At 33.6% G+C, this 14,382-nt stretch overlaps 1 protein-coding gene across 5 annotated transcripts in view; it reads left to right on the plus strand.

Annotated features, from left to right (window-relative positions):
- Nucleotides 1–14,382, plus strand: part of RPS6KA6 (ribosomal protein S6 kinase A6) — a 245,187-nt gene that overhangs the window by 186,041 nt on the left and 44,764 nt on the right. For all 5 annotated transcript variants that reach the window (XM_056124119.1, XM_056124120.1, XM_056124121.1 and 2 more), the window contains 2 exons: nt 8,170–8,246; nt 10,224–10,341. In XM_056124119.1, the coding sequence (XP_055980094.1) occupies nt 8,170–8,246; nt 10,224–10,341 (195 nt within the window). The remainder of the gene's footprint in view (nt 1–8,169; nt 8,247–10,223; nt 10,342–14,382) is intronic.

Consider the following 14,382-nt stretch of genomic DNA (forward strand, 5'->3'; position numbering starts at 1 on the left):
TGCAGAAATTTTATGACTCCATAAGCTGTTCAGAGAGCTGATAGCTGTTGTCCCTCCACCAGCTCTGACACTTGCCACTGTACTGCCACCATCTTGACTGGAACGCCTCTCTAAGGTTGTATAAGGATAAAGAGTAGGGATGCAGCTCAGTAGCAAAGATATTTCCAGGAATGTTTGGATCCCTGGGACTGCAAAATAAAGTACTTTAAGCACATTTTCACCTTTCTTTTAAATACATGTTAGCATATTCCATCCTCCAAATACTAATATTTGTAACCACAATTAATTGGACAATCTCCCTTTTTCAGAGCACCTTCCTTCCTTCCATTTTGTTGAACTCAACTTTCTGGACAGCATAAATATTTTTCTATTACTTTGCTATACTTTTTTTTACTACATGTAACTGTACTTCTCTATATCCCTCATACAGGAGAGATTGTCTAACATTTCTTTTTCTGACTTATTTCACTTACACTAGGCCTCCAGTCCTATAATTTTTTAAAAATTACATTTTATCTTATAAGATAGAAGTATTCCATTGTGTATATCAGTGTATAGATCAGTAGATACACACCACATTTTCTTTATTTACTGCTTTTTTGTACTTGATCTGTTTTTTGTATCTTCACTATCGTCACTAAATATATGTCATAAAAATAGATGTGTATGTCTTTTTAAATTAGTGATTTTGTGTCATTTGAATTAATATTTAGTAATTTAAAGTTTTATACTGTAGAGGAATTTCAAATACTTGGAGAAATCTATGTAACTATTTCTAGAAAATTAGATCCTATTTACATATTCACTAACAGTATATGAGAGTACCTTTTTCTCCACAACTCATAATGCTGGTAATTTTGATTCCTGGTCACTTTGATATAGACCTATATTGTCATGATGTATAATCCTTTTAACATATTTGTGAATTTCATAAGATTTTGTGTTGTAGGTGCATCCATGTTCAAATGGGCTATAGCCTGTAGCTTTTGTTTCATGTGATGTCTTTGTCCACATTTATTATGGGCTTTGGGCCTCATGAAATGTTTTGTGGTTAATTCTCTTCAATGTTTTGTAAGAGTTTAAGAGGGAAAGGCAATAAATTGCCTTTTAAGATTTGGTAGAACTCACTCATTAAACCATCAAGTTTTGTGCTTTTGTTTCTGGAGTGACGGTTAACTATTATTTCAGTTTCATTGCCTGTGATTACTTTGTTTAGTTTTTTTTCTCCTTATACAGTCTTAAGTACTTGAAGGATTCCAAGAAATTGTCCATTTCTTTTATGTTCTCCAATGTAGTATTTATGAAGTTGTTTGTAGTACTATCATATCAATTTTGTATTTCTGTAATATCTATTGTAAAATTTTCCTTTTCATTTCTGATCCTAATTATTAGGGTGTTTTACCTTTCATTCAAGCTAAGGGATAGAAACTGTATTTCATCAGTTTAGTTTATCCTTTCTAGGAAAAGCTATTTTTTCATAAAGTCACTCTTGTTTTCTAAGTCTCTCTTGGGAATAGCCCTAAGTATATCAACCTGATTTTTTACTTTTATTTTTTATGGAGTGGAAGATTGTGGCCACAGTGGAAGTGCTGAGTATTTATTGCTAGCTTTCTGCTGAGGAATATGCAGTGTCAGGTATCAAAGCTCTGTCAGGTGCATGCAAGATAAATGCTTTATCCTCTGTACTATCATGACTTACCGAATTTTTCTTTTTTCACTTGCTACTTTTATCATTCTCACCTTATTTCTGATTTTTAACCATTATTATATTAATATGTTTCTCTTGGTTTTATTTTTTTATTAGTGAAACACCATGAGATACAGTTTGTTGACCTTATAAGTTTTTGTGCTTGGGGTTCATTTATACAATGATCGAGTACCCATCCCTCCACCAGTGCCCATTCTCCACCCCCAGTGATCCCAGTAACCCTCCCTCCCCTCCCATCCCCCCATCCCATCCAGCTTCTGTGGCAGGGCATTTCCTTTTGTTCTCTCCTTTTGGTTGCTGAGGTTTACAAAAGAGGCATTGAGTGGCAATCATGTTTGGTCTGTAGTCTACTTTCTGCATGTATCTCCCATCCTGGGACGATCCTCCCAACTTCATTTTTATTGGAGCTCAGGGCTTCCAGTATGAGAGTATGACACTTTTTCAGCATCGTTAACTTCTCTATTATTTCTTTAAATATTATTTTACACCCACAATTATGTCCCATTAATGGAACACCATGATAGTAAGAGTTATTCCTAATACTGATTCACGAAATCATTCTAGTAGCTTCATTGCTTTTATTTTTTGCTGATTATTTGTTGATTAGCTTTACATCTGTGCTTTAAAAACCAGTTGTATAATTCAGTTTTCAGTTTTTTTTGTTCTTCTATTGAGTCCTCCTGGTATGTATTTTTTTGTTTTGCCACTGTATATATTTTTTTCTTTTTTTATTAGTGAAACACCATGAGGTACAGTTATAGGCTTACGAATTTTGTGCTTGGGTTTCAGTTATACAATGATCAAGTGCCCATCCCTCCACCAGTGCCCGTCATCCATCCCCACGGGTCCCAGCATCCCCCCCACCCCCCTACCTCCCCCCCCGTCCCATCCTGCCTCTGTGGCAGGGTATTTCCCCTTGTTCTCTCTCTCTTCTTTTGGGTACTGTGTTTTGCAAGAGAGGCATTGAGTGGAAATCATGTTTGGTCTATAGACTACTTTTAGCATGCTTCTCCCACCCTGGGAGGGTCCTCACAACACCCTTCATTTAGTGCTCTCTTCTCTATCTGAGCTTCCTTTTCACCACTGTATATTTTTATAAATTTATCTTTGAGGGACTGAGAAATAGTATAGTGGGAGTGGGTAGGAACTTGCTTTATATTCAGCTGATCGTTTTCTATCACCAGCACCCCATAAAGGCATACACTGTTCCAACTCACCAACACTAGTGTCAGCTTCCCTCCACCACTTTTCCTAATTTCTGTTTCCTTTCCATCTTGCCTCCTTAAAAGGCACACTTTTATTTTTTAGATTGAGCCCCATGGTTACAGAGTTGTTGGCTATTGACGCTGTGGTAGATGGGTAGATGAGTAGATAGATAGAGAGGTAGAGATAGACACTGCCAGTATGTCCAAGGCCACTGAATCTTGGCCCTCCTGACAATCTTTTGTATTTACCCCTCCATTTCTCTCCTTTTCTGGCCTTTTCTTTTCTGTGATTGTTTTGTTTTGTTTTCTGTAAATGGGAACATGTGATATTTGCCCTTCTGCTTCTGACTTCACCAAACTTGATATATTCCAGTTCCGTCCAAGTTGCAGCATATTGCATAATTACATCATTCATTGCAATTGGACAGTATTCTGTTATGTGTGTATGTGTATAACATATATGTATGTGTATATAATATGCATGTATGTGTATTGTTACTGGAAACTCAGGTTGATTCAATATTCTAGCTATTGTAATAGGTCCTGAAGTAAAAAAGTGTGTATATAGTGTATGTCTTCTCATGAATGTCTTAGTTTCTTGTATGAAGATAGTAGGAAGTGAAATTTCTGGGCCATATAAAAGTTCTGTTACTAATTTTTATAGACAACTTCATATTTCTTTCCACACAGTCTGAAAAATACTTTTCCATCAATCCTGGATGAAAGTTCTCTTTTCACCACTTTTTCTACCACAGTACCTCCAACACAGGTTGTTTCTGTCTTTTTTATATGACATTTTTACTTGTAAGAGATATTTCAATGTTATCTTCATTTGGATTTCTTTTACTAACAAACAAATGAGTATAAATATTTTTCATATACTTTGCTGACTAGCTGGCTCTCTGTTTTCTTCAGAAAGGTGTCTGTTCATTTCCTCAGCCCATTTTTAAAATGAATCACGTAAATTCAATATAGAGTTATAATGTTATTAATGATTGAGTATTGGGCATACAATGTTCCAATACTGGTCCCTTCACCGGTTTCCATTTTCCTCCGTCAGTGTCGCTAGTTTTCTTTATGCCCCCCAGCCTGCCTCTGTAGCATGTATTTTTAACTTTTCAGCACTCCATCTTCCCTTAGAGTGACCACTTCTGTCCACCATAGGCGTAGAGTTCTCTTGCATGATCTAATCGCCCACTCTCAGTAGCAAATTTCCTACTTGAAAATCAGTACTCATGCTCCTTATTTCTATTTCCTTTGGGCCTTTATGATTCCCCAGCTATGTCTCTCTAACTAACTTTACTCAGCATGTATGATACTTTCCATGTCCATCCATGTAGCAGCAAATTTTATGACTTCATATTTTCTTATGTCCTAGTATTATTCCATTGTGTATACGTACCTAAGTTTCTTTATCCAGTCATCTCTTTTTGGGCATGTGGGTTGTTTCCGAATTTTGGTTAATGTGAGCAGTGTGCAATAAACATAATAATTTCAGATGTCTTTTCTGCATTGTGTTTTAGGCCATTGTGGTATATATAGTCCAAGTAGTGGAATTGCTAGGTCAACTTCTAGTTTTTTGAGTAGTATCCATAATGTTAACCAAAAAAGGATGAACAAGTCAATATTTCCACCAGCAGTGAATGTGAGTCTCTTCCCACTACCACCTACACACATCTATGCTAACACTAGTTGTTGTTCTTTCTGATGTATGCAAGTCTTTCTAGTCTTTCTGATGTGAGATAATATCTCATTGCCATTTTCATGATGTGAGGTGGTGTCTCATTGTCAGTTTGATTAGCAGATCTCTGATGATTATTGATGTAGAGCATTTTTTCATATTCGTTTTGGCCGTTTGTATGTGTTCTGTGAGGAAGTTTCTGTTCATCTCTTCTTCCATTTTATGATGGGGCTAAATGTTTTACTTGTGAACTTCCACCAGTGCTTTAAACATCTTGGATATTAACCCCTTATAAGATAAATTGTGGGCAAAAATAGTTCATCCAGTCTGTGTGGTGTCTTTCTAATCTGGTCATCATTTTCTGTGAAGTGCAAATTTTTTTTTCAATTTAATGTAGTCCCATTCATTTATCTTTGCTTTCTCTAACATGACCAAATAGGGCTGCATCCTTAAAATTGTCTCAGGTTTAATATCATGGCAAATTCTGCCTGTGTTATTTTTCACTATGTAACTTGTGGATTCAGATCTGATATCAAGGTCTTTAATACATTTTTATTGACTCTTTTGATAATGTCAGAAAGGAGTTTGAGTCCTTCCTTCCTTCCTTCCTTCCTTCCTTCCTTCCTTCCTTCCTCCCTCCCTCCCTCCCTCCCTCCCAACTTCCCTCCCTCCCTCCCTTCTTCCCCAGTTTTCTCAGAATCACTTTTTGAGGAGGCTTTTCTTGCTCCACTTCAATCTTTTTTGCTCCTTCATTGAAGATTAACTGACCTGAGGATCTCTCTTTGGATATTCAATTCTGTTTCACAGGTCTGAGAGTTACTTTTACATTATCAATGCCATTTTAGTCAGTACAGCTTTGTTATAACTACAAAAATGTCATTTGCCCAGTGTTGCCAATAAGCAAGATTAGGAGAAGTCAGCAGTATAGAACATGCTATTGACTGTAATCTGTTTATACCATATAGTCTGTTGTCTCCAAGTCTCATGCTAAAACTATAATCATATAGATTTGGTGTGCGGGGAATTTGGCGCAAATGCCCCAGATAATGTTAAGCACCTCACAAATATTTCCTCTCACAGTTTGTTTTCCCTCTTGGGCTTTCTTTGTTAACATATGTGCCTCTCTTAGTCGCTTTGGATGATATACTTTCAGCTCAGTTGCACATGCTATGTTCCTTCAGCTTTCAGGTTAACATCTGGTTAAATTGGCCCAATTTTTGTACAGTTATGCTCTAATTACTTATTTTTATAAATAAACAAAGTTTCTATCTATTTGTCCATCTTGTCCATCTTAGTTCTGTGTTCTCTCTTATGCAGATATTTGTATAAATAATAGCATTTCTCATAGTCTAAATGCATGACTTCATTACATTTTATAAGCACCCTGTTTACTGAGCTAAACTAATAAAATTTAAAGTTAAGTTTAAGAAGAAATGTATTCACCCACTTTTCTGACTGTATATGTTTGGTCAACATCAGATGACCTTTTCTACAATATTCCAATGTTTCAAGAATTAATAATGTATATAAATGTTTTCTTCATTCATAAGAGCAAATCTTTGATGTTATTCAACTGCTATTTAATGAGTTTTGAGGTCTAAGCATTATTACCAATTAAAGGAAATTGTAATAAATTGATGCTGTATGTCTGCAGGTATTTGTAAAGTGGTTGTGTAATTTTGTTCCGATTTTAGGATGTCATATGTTTTCCGTAAAATATAAATTAACTGGAACTTTAAAGTCAAGGGACTGATTATATCACTGAGATAAAAATTATGCTGATTTGAGATGCCGAATGAGTTAAAAGGTTATGGCACTAGCTACTTTACTTATTTTTAAATTCTTTATATTTCATTTGATGTAAATAAATTTTCAAACAAATTTTCTGCACTCTAAAATTTCATTCAGCCCATTGCTTTCCCTTCTTTATTTTATAGCTGCATGTTCTTGTTATTATAGGTTATGAGGCCTCCTCTAAAAGAACAGTTGATTACCTATTCTTTACTCATCCAAATTACATTTAAATGTGTGTTAAAATAAGTTTTTGTTTGTAGTTGATCCTAATTAGATTACACAGTATGATTCCTACTGTACTTTTCTTTTTTGTTAACTAGGAAATTAAGGGTATATGAAATCCCAAAGCTGACTCAGTTATTAACCTTTGTGTGTCCAACTTCTGAGAAGTTCCTAAATCTTATTTGCATATTGTATTATCTAGGGAACTTTAAAAAAATATCTGTACTGTGAGAGCCAGTAAAACACACTGATTCTCAGAACTTTAAGAGTTAATAAAGGGAAAAACATTGTGATGAGAGAAAGAAACTTTTATGTTTTACTTAAAGGATAGTAAGTTACCAAATTCATCACTGTTTATTAAGATGAAGAAAACTGTCTCATTTGTTATACCCTTTGTGTTACTAAATAAATAAATTAAAATATTCTGATAGCCTCTTTTGTGTCCAAATTTTGTGAATTTATAATACGTACTTAGAATTGTACATATTTCTATGTATACATTTCTAATTCCTAATTAAATGTAATTTTAGGAATTAGAACATTTAATTAGGAATTAGAACATTTCAAGTTTATTACATATTCATTATTTATGTCTCATAACTTACAAAACCAAACATTATTTTAGCCATCTACATACTAAATTATACATGGTAGTAGTTATGCACTATTCAATTTTAATGCATTTATAATGCCTAAATGCTTTAGATATTATTTGGATGGAGGGTTGGGAAAAACCCTCTAGTACCCAGGACTTACCCCTGGTTCTGTGCTCAGGACCCACTCCTGGCAATGCTCAGGAGACAATATGTGATGCTTGATTGAAGCTGGATCAGCTGTGTGCAAGTCAAGTGCCATATCCACTGGTCTAGCTCTCTGGTCCCAGCAGTGGGCTTTTTTTTTCTAAATAAGAGGCCGCTTTTTATTTTCTGAAAGGAGGCCTCATTCCTTTTCTTTTTTCTGCTGAATTTTAGTGGCATCATAAAGAAAACTTAAAGAAATATAGTTTACCCAAAAGCAAAAAAGCGGCTTTCTAAATTACTGCACCAAAAATTAGGCAAGTCAGATTATCACATAAGTCTTTCTGATGTACCAATATACTTTTTAAAAGACACGCACCACTGGTCGAGTGATGTGAGTTCCATCATTGTATGACTGAAACTCAAATATAAAAGCTTTGTAACTGTATATCACGGTGATTCAATAAAAAATAAATAAATAAATAAATAAATGCACCTTTTATTTAACATATAAATTAATATTTATTTCATAAGTTCATATGTAATATTACAACCTTGTAAGTCAGTTGTCATAGACATAGAAGACATACTTTAGAGCAAAATATCTGTTCTAATTTGATGACAATGGGCACATTTATTAATATTTACCTGAATTTACTGATCTTCAAGGTGAAAATGATAGTGGCAGGAAAAATTACAAATTGATATCTGTGTCTGTTTTACGTAGAGAAAGAGTGAGAGTTTTAGAAGCATAACAACTTTCTTTGAGGTATCAAAATTGAATTTATCTTGACTAATACTAGATTGTTATTTCTTTCTCAGGTTCTTACACAACAAGGTTATGATGCTGCTTGTGACATATGGAGTTTGGGAGTCCTTTTTTACACCATGTTGGCAGGGTAAGAAAATATCCCAAAATAATTCATATCACTCCAAAAAATTTCACCTGAATATTTTCATCAACAAAACAATCAAGCACAAATTCCTTTAATTGAAACATTTTAACATTTAACATGCCAAAATAGTATATATTATTTAATTATACATTTTAAACAATGATAAATTAAGTCATTTTATTATTTATAATTAAGTTTTAAACTGAAGCTAAAATATTCAATAATAAAACATTTTTAATTTAGATTTTTTATTGAATAGATCACTTTTAGAAAATGTCTCCTCAAACATAAAGTCATTTCTTCACTCAACTGATATTTGCCCACTGATTTTATCATTAAAAACTGAGTAATTTTTAATATACTAGAATGATGACTTCACTGGCATTGAAATTTAAGAAATTGAGCTTTATAATAGAACATTAAACTACAGAAGGACACATTGCATTTCCTTAAAAGGATAAAGAATTACCAATAATGTGTAACACTGGATTATGTTAATATTAATAATATTTACATTTGAGATTTAATTGTATTATCTGAGTCTAATTATACATGTGCTGCTTGACATGACAACAGCTTTTTAAACATAGATCTTTATTAATTAATGTCACAAGTTCTTTTGGCATGTTGTGTTGACATGCATGAGTTATGTTGACATTGAAACATACAATTTTAACACTAAAATTTAGTGGTAAAGCTAAATTTTACAAATGAACATCTTTTTCTTTTTTTAATTTTATTGAATCACCGTGAGAAAGTTATAAGCTTTCATGTTTGGGTTACAATCACACAATGATCCAATACCCATCCCCCCCACCAGTGCACATTTTTTCTCCACCAATCTGACCAGTATACACCCCTTCCCCACCTTCCCCTGCCTCCATGGCAGACAATATTCCCCGTACTCTCTTTCTACTTTTTGGGCATTGTGGTTTGCAATACAGACACCGAGAGATCATCATATTTGGTCCATTATTTACTTTCGGCACACATCTCCCATCCTGATCATTTCCTCAAGCCATCATTTTCTTAGTGATCCCTTCTCTATTCCACCTGCCTTCTCTTCTCCGCTCATAAGGCAGGCTTCCAGCTGTGGGGCAATCCTCCTAGCCCTTGTATGAACATCATTTTTAAGAACACTCTTGGTTCATTTCCATGACATGGAATTAGTTTATTACTTTCAAATACTTATTTTGTGACTAAACAAAACATAGTGTGTGAGTATGTATGATTGCTTAATTATCTTTACTTCTTATATGGGGGAATTTAGATATTAACATATTAAGTCCTCTCCCTTTATTTCCTTTAACTCATTTCCTTAAACTCTTCTGATTCCCAAATTTGACACTATTTTCTCTTTACTCTATTAAATGATATAAAACTGATTACTTTTGCCACTTCATTATTAACTTTCATATTTTAACAATGCAATGTATATTCTATGATTTTGATTCAGATTATGATTTTTAAATGTTTGAAAGTTTTTTCCTATATTGATATGATTAAGTAAGCCATTTTCCACTAACATTAATTAAAATACTGTTAGTGTTCTTCTGTTGATAGTCCTGAGAAAATGGTAATGAATAAATTTTAAACAGTGCAATGAATATAATAAGAATAAATAATTAAATCTAGCAATTCCACTAGAGTAGGCATATTTAATTTAACTTACATCTGCAGGATACAAAGTTAGTTTTTTTTCTAATTTTTACTATTACTTTACATGTAAAGACGACTTTATTTTATCTTTATTGACAAAAACGATCAAAGCAAAAATAACTATTGGTATTAGCAAGATTCTCTAATGTATTAAATAATTCATTAAGATTAATTTAGTTTTTTATGTATAAAATTGATATTGATAGTAAAAGAATTTCTTGGTATATATTTTGGTGTAGATGGTTTCAAGTCATCTGCTCATCCCATTTCATTAGTTTTGATATGTATTTTTCTGTATATTAATAACAATTTTCTTACTAGCTATACTCCATTTGCTAATGGACCCAATGATACTCCTGAAGAGATTCTGCTACGTATAGGCAATGGAAAGTTTTCATTGAGTGGTGGAAACTGGGACAATATTTCAGATGGAGCAAAGGTATAAACTATAAATACTTTTGTTGCATTCATGCTGAATTGTTGAAATCTTTAAATTATGGCCTACTGAAGAATATCTGATGGTATTATATGTCAGTATTATATCCTCATTAAGCAATTGGACAAATTTGTAATAGTTGAACAAGAGATTTCATACTTTCTGCAATATATCTAGGATAAACTCTTCCCTTATAAGTTTATAGGTATCCATGGAATATATTATAGTTTAACTATTAACCAGAATTAAAAATGTAAATGTATTGAAGGAAAGTACATATTTCAATCCAGATTTAATCAGGCAACATTGTGTCGAGACTGTATCAAGATGGCTGAATAGGGAAAATCTATCCTCCTGTAATCATTGCAAAATCAATACAAATATTTAATTAATCCTGCTCATGGCCCTGTTAAAAAGGGCACTGTTCTAAGAAGCACAATAGTGCTTAATTGTGCAGAAAAGCACAATCACCATCCTGAGAAAAGGAATTCTGTTGTGGCACATTTATTATGCAGCTGTCTAGAAAATAAAATAAACGAGAGTGTGAGTATGCAAGATTAATCAGCGGAAACATGCTTCATGTCTAATGTTCTAAGGTACTAGGAAAAAGAAGAGGGATAAACTGAGCTCCCAGCCTCCCCAAATATGTGCCTCTGTTTTCATATTAACTGAATGAAAGTCAATATGATTCTTGCATCTGAGCAAGCAGTAGTAATATATTTACTGCTTCTGGTAATCTTGCTGGGTTCAAGTATGCTGAGGCGAACTTGGCCCATCCTATGCCAAGAGCAGAGCAAACTGGAAGCTGAGTAACTGTTCATAGTAATAACTGGGTCTCCAAGAATGAAGTTCACAATTACTTGTTTTAATATTAGGGGAAAATAAGCTTAAGACTTTAGATATAAATTACACGGTAACTTCAAGACAAAATACTTAATTGAAACAAACTAGAAGAGGTAAATTGAAGCTTGTCACTTCACAAAAGGTTGATTCCAAAGTAGAGTCACAATAGGGGAAGGCCACAGAGACAAATGTAAATTTCGAAAACACCCAACATTAATGCAGAAAAATTCCTTTAATTATTCCTTCAATATTTTCTCTGAATTATTTCTCTAATCAAAAATCAGAGTGTCTGTATGGATCATAAAATAAAATTCAACTTTCACTATTTACTTACAAGAGACGCAGTTGAACTTCAGTGGTAAACACAGACTCAATGTGAAAACCTGAAAAACAATCATTCAGACAAACAACTGTCTAAAAATTGCAGGTGTGGGCAGGAGCTAAGTTACAGCAGGCAGGACATTTGCCTTCCATGTGGCCAACCCAGCTTTCATCCCTAGCCTTCACATGGTCTCAGGAGCACGACCAGGAGTAATTCCTGAGTGCATCCTGTGCATCACCTGGTATGATCCAAAAAGTCAAAATAAATAATTAAAAATCATGTGGGAACTATATTTGCATCAGATAAAATGAACTTTAAACTACCAAAAAACCAAAAAATAAACTACAATACAAAAAAAGGTACAGAGGTATACTTTATGTCATAATTCAGGTATCTATATTAATAGCATATACCAAATTAATAGTCTTAAAGTAATTACTTAAGAGATATTAAGAAAGGCACCAACAATAGTAACAGTAGACTTTAATACTTTCTTTCATTATTGAACCAATTACCCAGATAAAATAGAGAAGCAGTAACCATATATGACTTAAAAGACTATGTCTTATACATATGTCTAATAAATATAGACATAGAAATATCCACTAAAGAACAAATACACATTCTTCAATACACCTGGATATTATCCAGGATATGTATGCTGGAGCAAGTGTGTATAAAGTCATGGAGATAGAATCAGATCAAGTATTTTATTAAATCAAAATGCTACTATAGTACAAATTAGCCTAAATAGAAAGCTAAGAAAAATTCAAGAATATGGAGACTAAACAACATAGTACTGAGTTAATGATTGTGTCTGAAAGAAAATCAACAAAAAGATCAATGATTTCTGGGATTGAATGAGAATAAAGACACAAATATTGTAATTTCTGGAACACAGCAAAAGCGGTAAAACGAGGTAAATACATAATAATACAAACATATATGAGATAATAAGACAAAAATAAATTAACTTCACAAAAGTACTTGAAGAATAACAAGTGAAATCCATAGGCAGTAGGAGTTAAACAATAAAAATATGCAGAAAACAAATAGAAATAAAATTTGTGAAATATAAAGAAACTAGATGATGCAGAAAAGTGGTAACTGGTAGGCAGATTGGTGCTGGAACATTGTGTTTTTAAAACCCAACTATGAATTACTTTGTAAGTCATGGTGCTTTAATAAAGCAAGTTTTAAAACATGAAGTGACTCTCATAAAAAAAATAAGCAATATTGGAAAACAACCTAAAAAACTAAAAATAATGAAGAACTAATAAATCACATGAAACATGACAAGAGAAAAGTTACAATAGATAAGTAAAACTAAGCTCATTATTATGAACTTTATGCCACTATGTTGGAAAATCTAGAAAAAAAATTAAGGTTTTGAATTGTATAACCTCGTAAGGCTTAGTCATGATGAAATGGAAAAAAAACATGAACATATAAGTTCCTAGGACAGAAACTGAACAGTAATGAATGGTCTCCCCAAAACAAAATCCCGGAAAACTGAAGAAACAGCAATTCATCCAACAGTTTCTATGAGATCGTTATCCTGAGACCGGAAGAAGAGATCATCATTAAAAGAATGGTAATATACCAATAGATTTAATGTAGACACAAAGTCTTTAACAAAATGTGTTACAAAAATTTTAACTGAGCTTAACAGTATCTAAAAAATATTAAACACCACGATCAAGTCAGATTCATTAAATAATGTAAGAATAGTTAATATATTCAGACCAGTTAATGCCATAAAACACATCAAGCAAAAGGAAAGGCAAAATATCACATAATCTTGTATGTAGAGAAAGGCTCTAACAATAGTAAGCTCCCATTTATTATTAAAAATACAACAAGTGGGAGTGGAGTGACCTTTACCTCAGAATAGTAAAGGCCACATAAAAAAACTCACCTGGACTTAATTAATACTCAGTGGCAATAGCAAAATGAATAAGCAAGATAAATTATGAAGCCTTTTCTCAAGTATCAGCACAAGGCAAGCATATCCTCATATACATAATATTATTGGAAATTCTTTTCAAATTGATGGACAGTCTTTTATTTACAGTAGTGATAATGATGGTGTACCACGCAAGTAATTCCCACTCACATCCATTACCAGTGTATCTACCTCCCTCCCTCCCTCAAGGATTCCAAAGCCTCCTCCATTCAAAACCCACCACCTACCACCAGCACTACTCAACTTTGTGGAACATTTCTCATGTTCTGCTAGCTTTTGCCATTTGTTGCTACCATGCTGTATATTTTCACATCCCAAATATGACAGTGATCATTCTGTATTTATTTATTTCTGGAAATAGCCATAGTTAGAAGGGGTGTGGTAAGAAAAGAACCTTTATCCACTGTTGGTGGGAGTGTCATCTGGTTCAGCCTCTGTGGAAAAGTATATGAACTCTATCCAACAAATATGAATAGAAACACCATATAACAAGTGACACCACTTTTTGGCATCTCACCCTAATTCACAAAATGTTATTACAAGTTAATTCATTGAAATTAGAGAAAAATATTGAATGGTTGCAGATAAAAACAGACATAAACACTGGAGCATACGTATGTATTTATATAATGTAGCACTGTAGCACTGCCCTCCTTTTGTTTATCGATTTGCTCGAGCAGGCACCAGTAATGTCTCCATTGTGAGACTTGTTGTTACTGTTTTTGGCATATCGAATATACCACGGGGAGCTTGCCAGGCTCTGCTGTGAGGGCAGGATACTCTCAGTAGCTTGCCAGGCTCTCCAAGAGGGACTGAGGAGTCGTACCTGGGTTGGCTGAATCTAAGGCCCTACCCACTGTGCTATCGCTCCAGCCCTTTTATATAATGTAGATAACATATTGCATATGTACTT

Source organism: Sorex fumeus, unplaced genomic scaffold (genome assembly GCF_029834395.1).
Source record: "Sorex fumeus unplaced genomic scaffold, SorFum_2.1 ptg000050l, whole genome shotgun sequence".
NCBI lineage: Eukaryota > Metazoa > Chordata > Mammalia > Eulipotyphla > Soricidae > Sorex > Sorex fumeus.